A 22,129-nucleotide genomic window follows, 5' to 3' on the forward strand; every position below is an offset into this window, starting at 1 on the left:
TAATATACCAAAGAAGTTCTCTTAGAACTATTACAAGCTTAGATGTGTATGTGACAATCCATTCAGACATAAATATGGAACCATTGAATTGCAAATTGCAAGGCAAACCTAGTGAAGCCACCTTTCACAGTGAGACCAGACAGACCCTTCTTCCAAGGTCTGAACGGTCCTCAAATGCAGAGTCTAGCAAACAGTTAGTACTCATCTACATTTGTTGAACAAAATTAAATCTGCGTTAAAAAAGTAGATATAGTACAACTATCTTTTAAAGGCAGAATTATGCTGACCGAGAAAATAATGATCATTTTTGTTAAACTTTTGTGCCTAACAAGAATCTTTACCTTTTCCCTCAAGTACTTAACACCTATGGGAGCAAATATGTGTGGCCAGCTGTTTGTTAGCCCTTCTCACTTCCCTCTGCCATAGTATGATCATTAAGTGAGGAGGTACCAAAACCTCTATAAACTAAAGCTTAAACACATATTATGTTTACTTGCTTGATAGATCTCTTCCCATCCTTTAACGAAACTTCAAGGTTTCTACTACAGCAGAGAAAAGAAGAAACACTAGGCCTAAAGAAGATGGCCCATTCCCATCAGGCCCTGAGGCACAACTTTTGGAAGATAATGTTGCTATGCACAACAGGGAAAAGACCAAAGGAGATTAAAAGTCTAAGGACAGCTAAGTCAAGCCTGCAGACAAAGCATGGCCCTGACTTGTACAGTTTAAATGCACAAGTGCTGTCACACTTACCTTGGGCGTGCCATGCCACAGGCAGTGCATGGCCACTCTGGCGCCATCGTGTGTGTGTGCCAGGTAGACCACTGCTTCGCGGATGGCTTCAATCATTTCCTAGGGAACAAATGCTGTCAGGAACAGGGCTTTGCTTTATTTTCTTCTTTCTGCTGTTTTACCTGTCTGTCTACAGGGGGCAGTTATGCAGAGAGAAGGAAAGGAAGAGAGTGCCGGGTAGCAAACAATTTCAATTTGTAGGCAATCAAACAGAAACACAACCTCTTTCTAGAAACGTTCTTTTCCGTCAAGAGCAGTAAATACTGCTGGCAGACAATTTCTGTTAAACACAATATCTGACTTTTACCAACGTCCGTTAGAAAAAAAAGTCACAAACTATATGCGTACTATAATATATTCTAATAATTTTCCAAGGAAAAGAAGCCTAGGAGGTGGTGGTGATAAGAAGGGAGCTTTTAACAGAATAAGTGAGATAAAGAAAATGCTCCTCCCTAAAAGAGACCTGTATGTAATAAACAGAATCAAAACACTCATTTTGACTGCAAAAGTTCCCTTTTTAGTTCATAACAGGATTATCTCCAAAAATCATATTCTTTACCATAAACATGCTTATATAATATTTCCTTATGAAAAATTTCTGTACTAACATTTAGACTAAGACCTCACCTACAAATGACCCTTTAGTAAAAAACATTTAATTTCTCACTACGTAGCTTAGCTTAATTTAACCCTTAGCCTTCATTTTCCATGTACACAATTTCTTATTTACATTTTCTTTCTTTTTTTTTTTTGGAGACAGAGTCTCGCTCCGTCACCCAGCTGGAGTGCAATGGTGCGAGCTCGGCTTACTGCAACCTCCACCTCCCGGGTTCAAGCAATTCTCCTGCCTCACCCTCCCGAGTAGCTGGGACTACAGCCGCCCGCCACCACCCCCGGCTAATTTTTGTATTTTTAGTAGAGACAGGGTTTCACCATACTGGCCAGGCTGGTGTTGAACTCCTGACCTTGTGATCTGCCTGCCTCGGGCTCCCAAAGTGCTGGGATTACAGGTGTGAGTCACCGTGCCCAGCCCTATATTTTCAAAGTCTAAGCACATAGAATGTAAATGAGTTCTGGCAACAAACAGCTTCAGAGCCCCATTTTAGTCTATTCCCAATTTAAAAATTTACATTAAATAAATAAATACAAAGCCTCATGCCAGGAAAGAGAGGGTAGGTGCCTAATTTCATTAAGGAACAAACAATTTCACCCTCAAGTATCTTACATCGCTTCCCAAGATGACTCTCAAAAGCAGTTTCAACTAATATACCTGAACTTAGGAATCTCTTCAGAGCTACCCAGATGGAAAGCCAGGCATATATCCCAATTATGCTTCCATTTTCCCCAAAGGTTTTTTTTTTTTTTTAAGTCTCTTTTGAAAATGCCCCCAGTACCAGAAAAGACAATTTGTCTCATTACTTTACATGCATGCTAAGTTACAAAAGATTTTTTGCTGTTACTGAAACATTCAACACTAAAAAGATACTTTCTACCACTGAATATATTCAAATAATCATTGTGTCATTTCTACGCATACAGTCCTGCCTCAGAACCGTGGGATACTGTGTTTTGTAGGAAATAAGAGAAATCTCCGAAAGAGAAGGTGCTGCTATGGTCATCGAACCATAAGCTTAGGTGGGTGGCTACCGTTGGGAAATTATTTTGCATGCCAATTTTAAGAAAGTCAAAACTCCAATGAATGTATAGTCTGGCATATTTGTTAAGTCAGTCTCATTATTTTCATTATCCCTTGTGATTGGAAAATGAGGACAAATGGACAATGAGCTCACTGTACAATGAGGCAAGCAAAGTTCAGGGAAATAAATGATGAATTCTCATTTGTATTCCCATGACTGACTTGAAGGGCAGTGCAATTTACCTTCACTCTCTGTTCTTCTATCATTTAAAGTCCAGGTTTTCATGGTCCATTTAGTTTTACAAACGTATCCTCCTCTAACCTTTTAATGCCAAGCTAATTTTTTTTTTTTTTTTTTGGCACAGTTGAATTTAAAAGTACCCGAATGCTTGATTTCATCCATAATAAGCTCTAATTTTTCTGAGTAGGCTAGTTAGCGGATACTCTACGGATTATAATTAAGGTATAAACATTCAATATGACTAGTAAAGCTAGGGTCAATTCTATTGTTTACTGGAATATCTAAATGGAAATTGCAAACATGTTCAAAGGGAGGTGAGTAAATTATCTTCCCTAAATAGGGAAGCAACTCTAAAATTTCCAAAAGACAATGTACATCAAAGCAGTTTTTCAAATTTCTACACCACTCCTTCTCCATGTTTTAGTTTAAAAACAAAAACCAAGAACTTACTGATCGGAGTTTGGGGGGTGCATAGGTAAAAAAGTCCAAGAATACTTTATGTACCAGTGAGTGCTTAATCACAGCTTCCCTGAAAACAGAAAAAAAAGCAGAAAGACTCATCAGATCTGGCACTAGTCATACCAAGATAGGTAATCTCAGAAGTCCTAAAGTAATCTAAACAAGTGAAATGGTTTTAGTGAATATAATTTGTCATAAAATAGACCACATCTTTCAGAAAAACTAAAACTTAAACAAAAACTTAGATGGTAAAATTGATTTAGTGCCATCTACAACCAAGATCAGTACAAATGTCTAGTATCTACTCAGCAAACATAAAATTAACATTTGAAATATGCTCTGCTCTGTTAAATAAAGACATCTTCATATTTTTCCCCAGCACTGGACATGATGATTAGAAATCCACACGTGGACCTATTTTTTAATAGTTGTTTTATTTCTGTCAACACCCTTCACAATCCATCTGTTTCACAAAATAATTTTAGCAAAATTAAAACTTGAATGAACCAAACATTGTCAGCAATTGCAACAACACCTACTTAATCCAAACCCCCTAGTGTGACACTTGGTGGATCTAGGTGTACAGTGGAGGGTGATGGTCAGGCATCAAAGACCTAAGTTCACAGGCGATATCCAAGTATACGGCAAAAACTAACACTGCCTTTATGGGTAAAACACTGTTCTGAATGTTTTGGAACAACTAACCCATTTAATCTTCATAAAATTCCTATGAAGTCTGTACTATTATTATCCCAGTTTTACAGATATGGTAACTGAGGCACAGACAGGTTAAGTTGCTGAAGGTTACACAGTTAGTGGGGGGAGTGGGGAACCAGGAGTTGTACCCAGGCAATCGGGTCCCAAAAGCTATGCTCAGCCACTCCACTACGGGACAGATGCCATGAAGGACACAGGCACAGGCTTCTGAGTCTTACAATCCATTTGAAAAAAATTGTTTTTTTTTTTTTAGGCAAGGTCTCAATCTGTTGCCTAGGCTGGAATGCGCTGGCACAACCATGGCTCACTGCAGCCTTCACCTCCTGGGCTCAAGTGAGCCTCCTGCCTCTCAGCCTCCCGAGTAGCCAAGACTATAGACACATGCCACAAAGCCTGGCTAATTTTCTTATTTTTTCATAGAGATGGGGTCTTACTATTGCCTCAGCTGGTGTTGAACTCTTGGCCTCAAGTGATACTCCCACCTTGGTCCCTCAAAGTGCTAGGATTATAGGCGTGAGCCACTGCACCTTGCCTACAACCAAATTTGAGTAACAAATCATATCTGTGAAACTGTTTAGTATACATGGCTTCCATGTAACATTTTATTTGGGGAAGAATGTTTCATTGCTTAAAAAAGCTCATAAATCACGAATGCATGCTAGTTCTCATTTTATAGGGTACAATATCAGAAAAAGAAATCTCCTTTTGCACCAAGAATGGTTTCAAACCAATACTTTTGCACTCTTACTTAGGACAGATTAACACTTGTAAGTAGGAAATATCTACCTCTTCTGGGCACCAGTTATGTAAAACCTTCCTCCTTTGAATGTCATTTGTTAAGAAAAAAACAAAAACAACTTTCTTACTTTTGGGCCATTGGAGTTAGAATCTGCTTCATTTCATCCATAATAAGCTCTAATTTTTCTGGCTGTACCTCTAACACTTTGTCCAGAGTTGGGTGATCTGCTGACTGCAACAAAAGAAAAAATCAAACTCCTCTAAATTTAATCCATTTTTTCACTTCAGGACAAAGAAAAGCAATTACAGTCATTTTAAAGTAAGTTTTAACAAATTTAAGATTTCCCACATTTACATAATGAAAGCTCTGCTGTATATCCTTGTGGAGTAACCTGATTAGCTGATTCTCAGTCTGTATATCTATCAATGCATTTAAAGAGCCAGGCTAAACACCAACTAAGTTAACCAGTCAATAGTTACTTGCCAAGCACTTAGCTCTCACCTAATTATGAGATTAAGTAGTCAAGTCACAAATTCTTGCCACCATGTGTTTTCTAATTAGTTGGCTATTCCTATTAAATAAAATGAACTGTTAACAAAATTAGTACAGCAACAAATTCAACCAAAGAATTGAACCTGACTAATGGAGGCAACCCAGGAATCAATCCATATCCCTTCAGAAAAATGTGAGCATTTACGTTCCAAGGTTTGAAATAGATTCTTTAACCAGCTAGTCCCACTGCTCACTATTCTCAAATTCAATCCCTGCACTCTATCCAAGGTTAGGTCTCTCTACTCCCCTTCATCTCTAGATACAATCCAAAGAAGGGCAATGCATGTACATGAGAACACACAGGAGAAGCTAGCAACCAGAGCCCAACACACTTCAGCCAGAGCTGGTTGGGGGTGCTTACACAACTTTGATAACTATTGGGAGTCTTCTCCCTCACTCTGACAGTAAAAATAGAAGTACTGAAGCGCTACACACAGAGCACTTAGGAGAGGAACAAAAGTTGATTTGAAGTGGATTTAAAGCCAATGTTCTGGAGAAAGAGAAGCGTAAGTATGATCACTTGCTTACTACACCAGAGACAAACTAAAGCATGAGGGAAAATCAAGGGCATAAGATGGTCTCTTAAAGAACCAGCCAAGGTAAAAAATAATACATTCTAAAAATAGGGCACTGGAAGTTAAGGAAGAGCATATAGAAAAAGTAAAAATACTAGAAAAAGACTTCTGGAGATGTCACCTTGTAAAGTTGAAATGTGTTCCCATAAAGCTCTTCCGTCAGCATGTTCCTCTGCTCCAAAATGGCTTTGTCATTGTATGCATACTCCACGATGGCTGATGCTTCTGCATGCCGCAGCATCTTCCTCACGTGGCCTTTAAAACTTCTGATTATCTCTGCAATCTGTGGTTTACTTCTAAACGCAACACAATCATGGAAAAAATAAATGATAGAAAGGGAAAGCTGGGTGACAATAAAACACAGCTTACTTCCTCCAAGACCAACTCATCAACCGGTGTTGCTCTGAGGAGTAAATGAGCAAGCATGCACTGAGAAGCTGGGGCTAGCACACAGTAAATGCTCGATAAATGTCAGTTCCTATTAAACTGTTCTGCTTGGAAAAAAAAAAAAGTATGGCAGGAAAAAAGATAAAAGTAAAAGATTCAGGGAAATAGAAAATCATATTCTAAGATTCTTTTTGAAGATGGGACTTAATCACAAGTATTTTAACTATATCCTAAAAGAATCAAATAGCTGGTAACTATAGCTAGGAATATGTTTTTGAAAATTTTGTCAACTGCATATATTACACTTTTTGTTGTTGATTATCATATTCTAGCACATTGTTACACTCAAAAAGATTGGTCAAGACAAGTACTAATTCCACTTAATTTAGGAAATTCTCCCACGTTGACATTTTCTAACCCACTAACCTTGTATCAGTCTACTCACCCACCACCCCCTCCCCACTCTCTACCCTCTTAATACTGGTGGCTAATTACAAGCTAATTATTCTCTCTTCTTCCAGAGGATCAAGATAAACATTCACAAGTCATCCATCATGCAATATTATTTTTACTATGCTACAGTACCAGTCTACTTCAAAAGTGCTTATTTGTTGCTCACTCTGTCTTTGTGACAGAACTGCCTCTTCTTTTGATGGAAGTCCCCACTTGAACTCCCCCTGCATATACTGTGTTTACTGGATGACAAGAAGACAGACATATAGACAGGAACACAGATGGAGAAACAGCCAAAAAGATGGAAACGTGGAGGGGGAGGACTTAGAATGGGGCCCAGCATCTTTTGAATGCCAACAAATCAGAAGGTGAGGGTATACCTTCATCAAAGTCATACATTTCAAGGAGATTTGCAAGACATCTCTCATGTATCTTTTTAGGAATGAAGGCAGTACCATAATTCTACATTAATTTCAATAATTGTATTTAAGATGATACTCTCTAGAAACAACACAAGCATCTGCTGAGAGCCATTACTATTACTTATAAAGACCACAGACTTCCTATTTCACATCTGAGCACAGTTGGAAACTATGCCTTCAAAAGACAAACAAAAAACGTATTTTATAAATAAAACAACTTACCCATACATGAGAAATTTCTTAACAATATTTCTGGAATATTTGGCTTTACTTAATTCAACCAAATCATCTGAAAAACAAAAATACATTACAATGACTTGAGATCTCATTTCAGTTCTCTGGAAACAAAGGGAGGAACTAAATAAATGCACAATCCTGGAAACACAAATAATTCTCAATTTATCCCAGGCAAGGAAAAAATAAAAACAAAAAAGGATCTGGAGAAGACACACCTAAACAAAAATTGTTTTCTAGACAGTCTTGGGTATTTTAAGAGAAAACAAGTGACTTATTGCAAATGATAACATAATCTTCAGTATGTAATAAATACCTCGCAATTCTTCAAAAGCCTGTTTTCTCTGTTCTTCATTACCATACTGAATGTAACACTGGATCACACGAGTTGAATCATGTGCAAATGCCATCTGTAGGAAAAAGTCTGAGTTAGACTAATTCTCTTTTGAAAGTCATGCTTTTCATTAATTTATTGTGACCTCTTCTAGAATTTCTTGTTAGAAAAAAGGTAGTCTTCATGGATAAAATCAAACCTAGATTACTGAGAACTACTTGTTTTAATTACCCAGAACATCATTCTTTTGTTTTGAGGCCTACCATATTTGATAGGTACATTAATAATGACATGGAGGCAAGGATAAATTAAACCATTCTGTAATACTCCTCTCATTATAATTAAAACCAAACCAATCCAACCTATCTGATGATTATACAGACTATAACTTCTCATTTCTTTGATAGTCACTGTCCCTAAAAGGGAAATATTTGTTTAAAAGGTCTATTACCCTATGACTTTTATATAAGTGATCTAAGAATGTTTGGCTTTGACAACCAGAAGTATATCTGTAAGATGAATCTAAACGTCTTCCTAAAGAAATAAATATAACTATATCCATACACACTGGCAATTATAAGCTAATCATTCGTCACATTTTCATGATAATTCCTGCACATATATCCAGTTATATTTCCAGAAGAGTTGCTGTGTTTCGAACCTGATTCTCTAACCCATTCCTCCTCACGACTGCTGGAAGGACCCACTGGTCAATTTTCTAGAGCACCCTCCACAAATCATCCATCACGCAAAATTATTTTTACTATGTTACAGTACCAGTCTACTTCAACAGTGCTTATTTGTTGCTCACTCTGTCTTTAAAAGTTTTTTAATTCCAACAAATCAGAAGGTGAGTGTATACTTCCATCAAAGTCATAAATTTCAAGATTTGTAAGACATCTCTGAATATCTTTTAAAAAATTAAGGCTGTTTTTGTGTATATATTGAGCATCTATTATATAACCAACATAACTGCCTTAAACATAGTGGTCTTATTTATATCTCAAAGCAACCATAAAAATGAGCTGTCATTATTCCCACTTTAGAGATAAGGGGAGCAAAGTTACGAGAAGGAACTCGCTACCTCTGTTACCCCAAGGAAGAATCTTCACTTCTCTGAGTCCCAAATACATCAAATATATAACAGGGATGATGACATATGGTAAATGACACAATGCATGTCCTGGTTAACACAATTCCTAACCTATAGTAAATAATAAATAGGTTATTGTTATTGTTCAAAGGCACACATATTTTAAGCAGCCCAGCCAGGATTTGAACACCAAACTCACTTCTAAGACCATGGTCACACAGCTGTGACCTCAGGGTAGTTGAGAAAGAATCCTGAGTGAAATATTTATAAACTGCTGGAGCTGAGGGGCCAGTTCTATTGTAAAAAGATCCTGCTGAATTTATAAGAGAGCAGCAGCTGATGACTTGCTATTTTCCTTCAAGAGGTAATATAGCATCTGGTTAGACCTATACATCTGACTTGGCAAACGCTGCCCCCCTAGGTGCCGTAAAACTATGAGAATCTGTTGTCTTCCAAGCCATTATGTATTAATCCAAATGCACAAGAGTCACTGGAAATTTATTACAAAACCGGATTAAGCATCAACAATGAAAACTACTTTAGAATTCTCAAATGATTATATTTTAGTTAAAGATCTTTGCAAGATGTTTACAAAAGCATGGAGGAAAAGAAAGAAGTAATATGTTCACATCACAAATATAAAACAGTTGGCAACTGAGAACATACTAAATTATATGGAGTTTAGAACAAGACATTTAAACAAATACTACTGAACTAATAACTTCTCAACATAACTTTAAGAGAACACCGGCTTATTTTAAGAATTATTAAAAAATCACACAGCCAACTAATAATCTTTGCAAAACTCTCCAGCAGTAAGGTCTCTCACTTTTAAATTTTTATGTAGTTCAGTGTTATGGAAGGTATTTAAAACTTTTGGTCAAATACACCAGAAACAACGACAGGATCACCTGTCATGAATGGTCAGCTACTCCTGAGAGAGGCAATTTCAATCGTTTAAAACTGCAACAGTGACTATGTCCTACTTACAGTTTTAATTTTCCCTTGAATCAACTTCTGCAAATCACTCATTAACTTTACTCTTTTTTCTTTGTCACAGTCTTTTCTACAAATGAGAAAAGGAAACAGTTTAAGTAAAGAAGTTATTTTAAACACACAAAATTAAAAACCATACCAGTATATGTTCTCCAAGTTCAGCATGATTTTCTTTTCTACAGCAGCAAACCTCTGACATTAAAATTACTATTCCAGAGCTGCCAGACAAAAGTAATTTTCTCAAAGGCAGAAACTCATCTCAAAAGGTGTAATTTTATGTATCAATCCAAATCTTAACAGCCAGAACTTCAGAAGTAAAAAAAAAATAATGAAACAAATCTAAGATAACAAATACTGAAATATCTCAAAACCTAGCTGATAAGAAATTATCCTTCGTTTTCTCAGAAATCTCTCAGGAAGAATGTCAAATTTATTTCAACCTCATACATTTTCATAAGCATATCCGATGCCATCGTAATGATTCTACACACTTCTGCAATGGGCAGACATCCAAGTACTGATGTCTCTACTGGGGTGTCATGAGGACTCCCTCAATAACCCAAGTGCTACGTCATTTATTTTAGGACATCTCACTATTTACAAGGTACACTGACTTCTCCACTGTCGCAAAGGGACTAACAAAGACATCTTTAAGTAGAATTACCTTCTTAAAATCTCCCAAATCTGCTTTGCCCGAACAACAGTGTCATAGTTGGTTTTATCACTGAGTTGTCTGCTTTGCTTCAGTTCTTTCTTCTTCTTTTTGAAGTCATCCCATTTAGGTTTCTTGGCTGCTGATTCTAGTTATTATAGAAATTATTTTCAATTACATTTAACATTCTAAGTGTCATAAACCAACACAAATTAGGTATAAAGGGCAATCACTAATCAGGATCAATGCTCATTCTGGAAGCTAGAAAGGGGAACACACCATTCCCCATATATACTTTGCTTTCTGAGCAGTTTGTACATTTTACATTTGGTTACATTGAAATCGTTAATTCTTCTAACAGGATACCTATTAAGAGAAAAGGACATTAAAAGAATTACAAAAGTAAAATATTTTAAATATCTTTTTCAATTGTGAAATAAAATTCTACTTTTTAAGATTAAGATCATTGAACTTAGGGTATAATCAACTTTCAATGAAAACAAAAATTAGTCCAAATGAAAACAGGAAAAACAACTTCGAAAATTCACTGTTCTGAGTGCTGTTGTATATTAAGTCACTTATTTCTTAAAACAACTCCAAGAGGTAGGTATTAATATTACCCTCCCTTCCATGGTGGGGAAAAAGAACCAAGCAGTTGAGTTCTCTATCTGAGGCCACACAACCTGCTAGAATTAGGATTCAAACCTAGAAACAGCGCTCTGCTATCTTACTCATGACAATAAACAACCAAAATTTCCAAGTTCGCCACAAACAGTGATACTATTAAAGTCGAATATCTTTCTATCACCACTTTTTTGTCTTCAAAATCCAAGTAACTTACCAATGGAACCAATGATGCCAAACAAAGAATAACTTATTAAAATGGGTATTATTTACATGAGTATCCTGCACGGAATCCTTTGGGGGAATTAGTCACTTCTAACTATCTCCCTTTCTCTTAAAAAACTGGGAAAAATGCAAAAAAGAAAAGAAAAAGCCCTATAAAATCAAAACCTTGTTATAACCACTGATTATTTTCCTCTTACTTTTTCTCCATGCATGTTTTAATCTTTAAAAACTCAGAATGTGGCCGGGCTCATGCCTGTAATCCCAGCACTTTGGAAGGCTGAGGAAGAAGAATCACTTGAGGCCAGGAGTTTGAGACCAGCCTGGGCGAAATAGTGAGACCCCGTCTTCACGAAAAAAATTAAATTAAAAAATTAGCCGATGTGGTGGTACACGCCTGCAGTTCCAGCTACTTGGGAGGCTGAGGCAGGAGGATCACTTGAGTCCAGGAGGTTGAGGACGCAGTGAGCCATCATCATGCCATTGCACTTCACAGTCTGGGCAACAAAATAAGACCCTATCTCAAAAAAGAAAAAAATTCAGAATCTGCCTTCACTTAACATGATTATGTTTTCTCATGAAATTAACATTCCTCAATAACATAATTTCTAATGGCTATCCAATATACTACAATGTATTTATTATTCCCTTATTGTTTACTTATATATTCCCTGCCTGGTAATACAAAAGATTATAGGCAACAGAGGGCGTATTTACCATTATATTAACATGATATCCTCTACTATACAATAGAGGATATTCTGATCCAGGGCTAATTTAATTCCATAAATATTTGAGTACCCTTAACATATGTCATGTTAGGCTGCAATACATTTATCAATGTGGGGGTTGTCTAGTATCCAATCTCTCATCTTATTCTATCAGTCTAGTTACTGATACAAAAATATGAGAAAATGAAATCAAAGAGTCCCATTTTGAGATATCAGGAACATATCTCCCAGAGCAAAAGAAATCACGGCTTTTCTCACATCAATGTGAGAAATTACTGTATATGTGTTTAAAATGCAGGCATCAAAAACTCCACTAGAGAGAAGTAAGATTTGGGATCTGTTAGAGAGGCTAGGTAAGAGAAAGTATAAAAGAGAGCTAGAAGAGAAACTACTGGCAATGGGGGAGGAGGAAGAGAAGGGAGAAAGAAAAAATGAAAAGAGAAGAGCGAGACTGGAGCATGAAAAGATCTTACAGCCCTAATGGCAAACAACGGCACTTCCCCTCCTTCCTCTCTCCCTACCTCCGTCTTAAGGCTGCTGTCCCTCTGGTAAGCAGCCCTTAGGCAGGGTAAAAAGCAAGCACCAGGACTAGGGGATGGCACTGAGAAAACCATCCCCAGTGGTCTCAGCTGGCAACAAAGGAGCAGTGTTAAGACATGCTGTGCTTGAGAAAAAGAGAATAAAAGGCACCAGAAAAATTCTCAGGATGTTGCAAAGGAAGTAATAATATGACAATCCACAAAACCTAGAAACTGCTAGTTTGAGATCAATGCAGGACAATGCACAACAGAGGAATGTTATACAATAGAGAGCAAAGCTCTGGGTTAGAAATGAACACTGAACATCGTCACAGAGACGGGCAGTTTGTTTCAACAGACAAGCAGGAGACCTGCCAATACCTCCAATCAGTGAGCAACGTGTGCTGAACCAATTAAAATCAAATCTGTCATGTGTGCACGACACCTTCTCCGGAACTACTATGGATCTGTGCGATCAGATGGCTTATTGTATTAGTATGGCCTAAGCTCTGTGAAGGCAGGGTCTGTATGTTTCTTGCTCACCAAAGCATCCTTAATCAAGGATGACACTTAGCTGGGGACAGACTGATTCTTTAAAGCCAGATTCTATGATGATTAGTTGGGGCCTGTATCCTTACTGATTGATTTTGTGTGCGTGCGTGTGTGTGTGTGTGTGTGTGTGTTTTGCCCTATCTTCTGGTGCAATGCATAGAAAACTCAAATACTCGTTGAATGAATGAATCAATTTTAGCTTATAGAAAGAAACATTTTATTGAGGTTCCACTGTACAAAGCCATTATAATTCAGCTTAACTTCATGGCTAAGGTAATTCAGAAAAGGGCTAAGAAATAAAAAACTCCAAGCACCAGAGGGAAATTCTGAGCATGAAAGATGCTCTGTTGTTTAAGCCATCTACCTGTCCCAAAACGTTACCTGCCAAGGAATAAGAATGTGAGGTCTCTAATGCACCTCCAGAGTCCCTGTGCACAATGAATGGTTCAGGCACTAGGTCAGGCAGGGCAAGGATCTGCAAAGACCATGCTGAACAAATCAGTACTTACCATCGCTTTTACCATCTGGCTGGAATTTTCTCTTCTTGTTGAATTTATTTGCCTGCTGGAATTTGTTCTTTGGTGATTTGTCCCCTTGCTGCTTATTCTTGAACTGCTTCACACCCTTTTTCCCAGGTTTTGTGATACTTTTCTCAAAGTTCCTAGATGTAATTTTAGGTCCACCTTCTTTAGCAACTTTTCTTGGAAATGTCTTTGAAGAACCAGAATCTAGTGACAATAATAATTACAAGTTCAATGATTCTGGGCCCAAATCTCTTGTATCCATGGGATTATATTCATTACAGAAAATTACACTCTTTAATCCTAATACCTTGTCTTACTCTCAGATATGCGACATGCAGCCTTTTGAGTAGAACTGGATTTAAATAATCAAAACAAAATTTAAAAATTATTTCCTTGATTATAAAACTAATACAGGTTCATGACAAAAAACAAAAACAAAAACAAAAACAAAAAAACCCTAGCGAGTACAGAAATGTAAAACAAAAGCTACCCATGATTCTGCCACTAGAGATAAACACTGGTGTCACTTTGGTATGTTTCTCTAGTTTTAAGCATATAGCAGAGCTATTATTTATATTCTTTTGTATTCTGCTTTAATGATGGTCTACACAGAATTTTCAAGAGTTCAATAACATAAAAGAAGTCTAAGAATAAAATGAACATTCTTGAAACTTGGAAAGCATAACATAAGGACATCTAAAATGTTAATTTTAAAATTTTCTAGTTTTAAGAAAATAAAATTTTAAAGCCTACAATAAAATTATTTAATAAAAACTTTTAGTCAAGAAGGTTTACAAATTAGTACCTTACAAATGAGATACAAACAGCAATGGCTATATTTTAAGGAAATAGTCATTTGTATAGTTCCCTGACTTTTCTATTTTACAATACTGACACCTGATGGAATAATAAAGACATCACCATTATAAATTCTGAACCTAAAAGTATTTGGCTTACGAGCAGTATGTATTAAACAGTCCTAATTTATCAAATGTTAAAATAAAACGTATGGTGAACTAGTGTGAATGACGCAACAGCAGTAACAACTGAGATAAGGAGTCTTTCATGAGTAAGGCATTCCTCAATTATTCTGGCAATTTCTTAAGTGTCTAAATGTCATGAGCAACATGTTAACTCATACACAATAACACATACTTCTTCCTACTATTTTAATCCTAATCCTAGCCAATGAATACAGATTGAAATTTACTACCTGCCCTCCCATCCCCCAATCATAATAGCCAAACACCCACATGGGAAGCATATCTTACCACTATTTTTATGAAATCTGTTTTTTTCTTGTGATGTCTTTGTACTCTTTCCTGTAAATTGCTTTTTCCCTTTGACTTCCATTGTAGCAACTCTAGAAAACCAAAACGAAAACAATCACTGCAGTTCTCTTCATCAAATAAGAGCTGTTACATAGTCATTGCCGCATTTAGTCCTTCAGTCTACAAATACAATACAAATCACCCAGATATAGAATGGGCAACTACTTAAATCCAGCAATTATGCAATCACTGCCTCAGATTTTAAAACTGAAAATGAACAAGGTATCAATAAAAAAACTGGGAACAATACACACCCTGGCCAGTGTTTGATATATCTGGAGGCAACACTTCACTTCCACAATAGTACTGGCTAAAAATAGACCACGATTGTCACTAAGCATAATAAGCATCAGAGTTTGCATTTTGTAACCTGAGAAGACTAGAGGATGAGTAACTGACAAAATTATCTCTTGATTTCTTGGAGCCTAAAAGCCAGGAACAAACAATAGGCTGCATATACCACTACATGCATTTAATATAAGAAAATAAAGGATTATCTGAAAGATTCCTATGTGATCCAACATAGCTAAAACAAAGATTGGCATCCAGTGTTTAATTTGTGATTGTTTTAGAGGCAGCCAAATAATTGGCAGTGAACTCCAAAATAAGATCATGTTGAAATAGTTAATATTTCATTGAAAGGAATCTGTCTAATAGGCGCTTTACAGGCTACTGAGACACCATGGTGCACAGGATAAACAAGTTATAACCCCTCACCTACCCAAGGTCCCTGAAAGCAGCAGAACAGATCAAGAGCAAAAGCCATTTGGCTCATTTCTCCATTTTCCAAAGTTGGACGATCAACTCATTTGAAAGCTGACTCTAAACAACAGATGTTAGCGATCCCCAGACAACACTAGATATTTCTAGATTAGAATTGCCCATTCAATAACTAATTTCTCAGGATATTAGCATAATAGAAAAGAAGGGTTCAGGGATAAAATATATTTGGGAAACAGTAACTTACATGACAACAATCAGTCTGTAAGAAAAGGCTTTTCAGATTCTTTAATTTGCTAACATAAACGATCAATTGTCAAGCAAAGGCTAAAAGGATGCAGGATTTTCCAACTCCAGTTGAACCACTTTTTCCTGGAACATCACAAGGGAACAGCAGAGTTCCAAAGAGTATTCTGGAAAGCGCTGTTCTAACCTAGACTTTTCTAACGATTTTGAAAAATGGACAGCCCTCGAATTACTCGGCTTCCTTGGGGCATTTAGAACTGAAGGGTCACATTATTACTTAGCTATGACCATAATAACGTGTCCGGAATTGGTGGGTCCTTGGCCTCACTGACTTCAAGAATGAAGCCTCAGACCCTTGTGGTGTTACAGTTCTTAAAGATGGTGTGTCCTGAGTTTGTTCCTTCAGACGTTCAGATGTGTCTGGAGCGTATTCCTTCTGGTGGGTGGTCTGGCTGTCAGGAGTGAAGCTTCGTGGTGGGTGTTACAGCTCTTAAAGGCAGCGCGTCTGGAGTTGTTCATTCTTCCCAGTGGTCTGGCTGGCTTCAGGAGTGAAGCTGTAGACCTTCGCAGTCAGTGTTATAGCTCATAAAGGCAGCGTGGACCCAAAGAGTGAGCAGCAGCAAGATTTATTGCAAAGAGCCAAAGAACAAAGCTACCACAGTGTATAAAAAGACCCCAGCGGGTTGCCGCTGGCTGGGGCAGAAGGCTTTTATTCCCTTATCTGGCCCCACCCACATCCTGCTGAATGGTCCATTTTACAGAAAGCTGATTGGTCTATTTTACAGAGAGCTAATTGGTTCCTTTTGACAGAGTGCTGATTGGTACGTTTACAATCCTTGAGCTAGACAGAGTCACAGAGTGCTAGTTAGCTAGATACAGAGTTAGCTAGATACAGAGTACCAATTGGTGTATTTACAAACCTTGAGCTAGACACGAGTGCTGATTGGTGTATTTACAAACCCTGAGCTAGACAAAGAGTGCTGATTGGTGCATTTACAATCCTTGAGCTAGACACAGAGTCACAGAGCGCTAGTTCTCCAAGTCTCCACTAGGTTATCTAGAGTACCAATTGGTGGATTCACAAACCCTGAGCTAGACACAGAGTGCTGACTGGTGCATTTACAACCCTTGAGCTGGGCACAGAGTCACAGAGTGCTAGTCCTCCAAGTCTCCACTAGGTTAGCTAGACACAGAGTACCAACTGTTGTGTTCACAAATCCTGAGCCAGACAGAGAGTGCTGATTGGTGTATTCACAAACCCTAAGCTAGACACAGAGTGCTAATTGGTGCACACACGATCGATCCTCCGGCTAGATATAGAAGTTCTCCAAGTTCCCATCCAGTTCAGGAGCCCAGCTGGCTTCACCCAGTGGATCCTGCATGGGGGACGGGGACGGGGGCGGGGGGGGCTGCAGGCAGACCTGTCCACCAATCCCTAGCCGCACTTGCACTCCTCAGCCCTTGGGCTGTCGAAGGGACCGGGCGCTAGGGAGCAGGGGGTGGCGCCCATCGGGGAGGCTCCGGCCGCGCGGGAGTCCACCGCGGTGGGGTCGGGGGCTCAGACACAATGGGCTGCAGGTCCCGAGCCCTGCCCCGTGGGGAAGCAGCTAAATCCTGCGAGAATTTGAGTGCAGCGCCGACCGGTCACACTGCTGAGGGACCCGGCGCAACTTCCTCCACAGCTGCTGGCCCGGGTGCTAAGCCCCTCACTGCCCTGGGCTGGTGGAGCCGGCCGGCCGCTCCATGTGCGGGGCCGCTAAGCCTGCGCCGGCGCCCACCGGAACTCGTGCTGGCTGGCTAGCATGCAGTGCGCAGCCCCGGTTCCCGCCCACGCCTCTCCCTCCACACCTCCCAGCAAGCAGAGGGAGGCGGCTCTGGCCTCAGCCAGCCCAGAGGGGGGGCTCCCACGGTGCCGTGGCAGGCTGAAGGGCTCCTCAAGCGCAGCCAGAGTGGACGCCAAGGCCCAGGAGGCGCTGAGAGTGGGGGCTGCTAGCACATTATCACTTCTCAATAACAATACCTGCATCTCTTAGCTCTTCTATGCCATGTAGTTTTCTAAGAATCCATTCATTTACATGTTTTCTCTATATGTTTGTTCTAATTTTTATATTGAAATAATTTTAGCTTTACAAAAGAGTTGAAAAGATACACAGTTCACATATACCCCTTTCCCAGCTTCCCCTAATGTTAACATACAATACTATTAACTAAGCTACAGAGTTGAGTTGGAGTTTACCAGTTTTTCCACTAACATCCTCTTTCTGTACCAGGATACACTGATTCTGGCCATCGACTTTCCTTTGTATTTTGTAGAATATTCCTCATTTGGGGTTTGCCTGATGTTTTCTCATAATTAGGCTAAGGCTACACATTTTTTGGAAGACTACCAGAGATCAAGCTTTCTTCTGGTAGTACTCTACCAGGAGGTACATGACATTAATATGACTTATTACTGTTTATGTTAACCATGTTCACTCGGTCAAAGTAGTGTTTTCCAGGTTTCTCCACTGTAAAGTTGCCACTTTAACCTTTCCATCTTTATTAGATCCAAGCCACCAAGTCCAGCCCAAACTCAGAGGAAAATTAAGCTCCACTTCCCAGAAGGAGGGGTACTAAAGAATCCAGGCATATGTTAAACTACCACAGCAATTAATAAATATTTTAGACAAGATGTTTGGAGAACATGTAGACATCCTACGTCCTCATAAGTTTTACTTGCTAACTTTAGCATTTGTCGGTGGATTTTGGCTGCAGCAATTACTGCGTTTAAATGGTGATCTTCTGTTTCCCTTATTACTTTTACCTTTGTTATTCTGCACTTTTCTGTAGGGAAGACTTGTCCCATCTTTTCTGTTTACTTATATAGTCTCAGATATTTATTTCATTCCTTGGTTATAATCCACTACCATTGTTATTTTGTTGCTCAAATAATTCTAGCTCCAGCCAGTGGGAAGTTTTTCAGGTTGCTTCTGTGTCCTCTTGACATGGCCTATCTGTTTTGTTTTGTTTTTTAAAGCACACCCTTATTTCGTGGCATTAGCTCCAGGTTCATTCTGTATTTTCCTTAAACTAGACCTGAAATTAGCCACTTCTCCAAGGAATCCTGGTTCCTTTCATTAAGAATGGTATTTAAAAGCCAAGATCTGAGTGCTAGGTGTGCTTGTCACTGAGGTGTCCCTGTTTCTACGTCCCTTCAGCAGACAAATTCAGGAAACACACACATGTACATTAACCTATGCATATGCACATACCTATATTTATTTTTATATCTATTAAAATAACATGAAGCTCATACTAATGTTTCCAAATCTAATCAAGCACCACAGATTTTATTCTAGGCATCTCCTCTTGCTCATTTGTAAGTTCTTTCTCTGACAGTGAGCAACCTGCTTCCCATCATCTACAATTTATTTATACTTATGTTCAACCCTACTATACATGTATACTTTCAGAACTGCTAACCTGTACCCCATGAGAAATAAATTTACAATGACGGTACAGTGTTGATGTACAATTCTTTTTTGTATCCATTCGAAACACTTTTCCAGAGTTACTTAGAGGCTTGCATGGTGGCTCACACCTGTAATCCCAGCACTTTGGGAGGCTGAGGCCAGTGGATTACATCTGAGGTCAGGAGTTCAAGACCAAACTCTGTCTCTACTAAAAATAAAAAAAATTAGCTGGGCGTGGTGGTGGTGCACGCATGTAATCCCAGCTACTGGGGGCCGAGGCAGGAGAATCACCTGAACCCAGGAGGTGGAGGCTGCAGCGAGCTGAGATTGTGCCACTACACTCCAGCCAGGGCAACAGAGTGAGACTCTGTTTCAAATGTTAAACTACCATAGCAATTAATAAACATTTTAGACAAGATGTTTGGAGAATATGTAGACATCCTACCTCCTCTTAAGTTTTACCTGCTAACTTTAGCACTCAAGTCAGTGGATTCTGCCTGTAGCAATTACTGCTGCAGGCAAAAAAAAAGCTACTTAGATCAGCCCTTCAGTCCCTCACTCTCTTTAGTGAAGTTACATGTTTATAATATAGCTTAATTGATTTGTCACAGTCTGCATTCCATCCCCAGAAATGCTGGCAGATTTATTAAATGTGCATACAGTCAAGTTTACTCTTTCTAGTGTATAATTCTATGGGCTTCAACAAATGGCTAAGAGTCATGCATCTTCTACCACAGTATCTTACAGAAAAGTCTTGTCACTCTAGAAAGTCCCTTGGTACACCTCCTTCGTAATCAACTCCTTCCCTCTTCCCTGACTGCCAATGATTAGGTTTTCATGCCTATTTTGTCTTTTCCAGAATGTCATTCATATACATGGAATCATACAATATATCTTTTTGGGTCTTGCTTCTTGCACTCGGCAAAATGCAATTTGCTTTGCTCAGGGACGCTGTATCTTCATAATCAATCATCACATTCCACAGTGTCTCTCAGAATTGGCCCCTCTTTTTCCTTTCCCTCTATTGCCCCATTCTGGTTCCTGTTAGCTCTTGCTCAGTTTTATTTAGATCCAATCTGCTTTGATCCACTTTCTGCTGCCTGATTAACCTTCCACTAGCACACCTATTTCATGTCATTTCCATGCTCCAATAGCTTCCAAGCTTTCCCACTGCCTTCAGGAAAAAGTTCCAACTCAGGCATTCACAGCCATTCAAAATGTGGTCTTAATTCACTCCACTCATCAACACCACACAGGAGTCAATCTTTCTCATTATTCTTTATCTGAATAGTGAAGTATAAAGCCATTCTCTCTGCCAGCACAATTCCTATCCATCCTTCAAAGTCAGTTGAAATGACATTTTCTTATAGACCAACCTCTAAATGTCAGCATTCCTCAAATCTTTGTCCTAGGGAACGTCCCTTCTCTCTCCACACTTCTCCCTAGATGGTCTTATCCAATCTCCTGGCTTTTTATGCTGAGTTCTCCCAAATCATGTCTCCATTATGAACTTCTCCTTGGGCTCCAAACTTGTGTATAACTGCTTATCTGATACCTCTAATTATGTGTCTAACACGCACCTTACCCTTAATATGTCCAAAACATAATTCTCCTATGTTGTTCTCTATGTTACTGCTGTCTGTCCCACAGACAACAAGATACTATTTTTCTCTGCCCCACTGTCCCCCATCTCAGCCAATGGCACATCATCTATTTTACTGCTCAAGTAAGAAACGAGTTACCCTTGACATTTTCCTCTCTCGTTTGCCACACTGAACCATAAGTTAGTTCTCTTAAATGCCCCTTAAGTCACCACCCTAATGTAAACTATTATCAATACAATCTCTTGAGCTTCCAAATTAAATACATCTTCTAAAGAGAACCAGGGCCTATTCATTATTCTCACTTGCTTATAAGCCTTCAATGTTTTCTACACATGGTAATAGCAACGGAAATGTTTTCCTACTGTATAGAAAAAAAAAAATCCCCATCATGGCCTTCAAGGCCCTACAGAACCTAGTTCCACACTATCCCTCTAACTTTATCTTGTACTCTAACTGTACTCCTTCCTAGCTCCCACCTCAGGGACTTAGCCCATTATTGCCTCTGCTTGAAGTACTCCCTGAGCTTCCAGATCTCCGGGTGGCCTCCCGCCATGCTTTAGATCTCCGCTTAAAGATCACTTCTTCAGATTCCACTATCTCTCAACTCAGCTTCCAGTTCGTTTCCTCCCAGCACTTATAATCTGCGTACACTCCGGCACACCACCTAGCACTGGAGTTGGTGTTTGTGAAACAGCACAGACAGGCTGATCAGGGCGAGCACGGGCTGGGATTCTGGAGTGAAGCTAGTCCAATCAAACCCAGCACGCAAGGCAACGTGGCGGGAGAGAGGTCGGAGCTCCGCCCTCCTTGCCAGGTTCCAATCAGTCCCAAACTCCTAACCCAGAAAGAGGCCACAGGAGACTGCCCAGTGGACAACAGCCCCGAGAGACCTTTCCGACTTCCAGCGCCCGGCAGGGTGCGAACCCCTCCTAGAAGCAACGGCTGAGCCTGCCACACTCACCGCACACGTGGGACACAGGAAGCTGGCGCAGCGGATCCCGACCGCGGCTCCGCTTCCGCTTCCTTGCCTTGCTCCGCCCCCGGGCCGCTTTTTTTCATCTTCCGCGGCGGATCAGTGACTAAGAGGTGGAGCTTACCAGACAATACAAAAATTCGGAGTTTCTATTGGTCCGCTGCTGTTATGCCGCCTCTTGAGGAGCGAGGATTTTGGCCCTTGAAAGGATCCGTCGGGCAGAGGACGCGACAACGGTCACGGGAAAATGACGTCATTAACCCTGTCGCTTCCGTGCTGGAAAGAAAGGGAGATCTCTGGCGAGGTCGAACAGGCTGCTTAAGGAGAGACTTGGCCGGCGCGGTTAATAG

The 22,129-nt window shown here is 39.4% G+C and overlaps 1 protein-coding gene across 1 annotated transcript in view; it reads right to left on the reverse strand.

Moving 5' to 3' along the window:
• Positions 1 to 21,870, reverse strand: part of PUM3 (pumilio RNA binding family member 3) — a 41,610-nt gene extending 19,740 nt beyond the window's left edge. Inside the window, exons 1-11 of the mRNA XM_007969373.3 lie at positions 21,768 to 21,870; positions 14,725 to 14,816; positions 13,439 to 13,657; positions 10,295 to 10,430; positions 9,625 to 9,700; positions 7,524 to 7,617; positions 7,196 to 7,262; positions 5,833 to 6,007; positions 4,712 to 4,815; positions 3,120 to 3,198; positions 754 to 852 (exon numbers count right to left, since the gene is read on the reverse strand). Coding sequence (XP_007967564.2) covers positions 754 to 852; positions 3,120 to 3,198; positions 4,712 to 4,815; positions 5,833 to 6,007; positions 7,196 to 7,262; positions 7,524 to 7,617; positions 9,625 to 9,700; positions 10,295 to 10,430; positions 13,439 to 13,657; positions 14,725 to 14,816; positions 21,768 to 21,865 — 1,239 coding nt within the window. The 5' untranslated portion in view covers positions 21,866 to 21,870. The remainder of the gene's footprint in view (positions 1 to 753; positions 853 to 3,119; positions 3,199 to 4,711; positions 4,816 to 5,832; positions 6,008 to 7,195; positions 7,263 to 7,523; positions 7,618 to 9,624; positions 9,701 to 10,294; positions 10,431 to 13,438; positions 13,658 to 14,724; positions 14,817 to 21,767) is intronic.
• Between the last annotated feature and the right edge of the window lie 259 nt (positions 21,871 to 22,129).

The sequence above is a fragment of the Chlorocebus sabaeus genome, chromosome 12, assembly GCF_047675955.1.
Source record: "Chlorocebus sabaeus isolate Y175 chromosome 12, mChlSab1.0.hap1, whole genome shotgun sequence".
Taxonomy (NCBI): domain Eukaryota; kingdom Metazoa; phylum Chordata; class Mammalia; order Primates; family Cercopithecidae; genus Chlorocebus; species Chlorocebus sabaeus.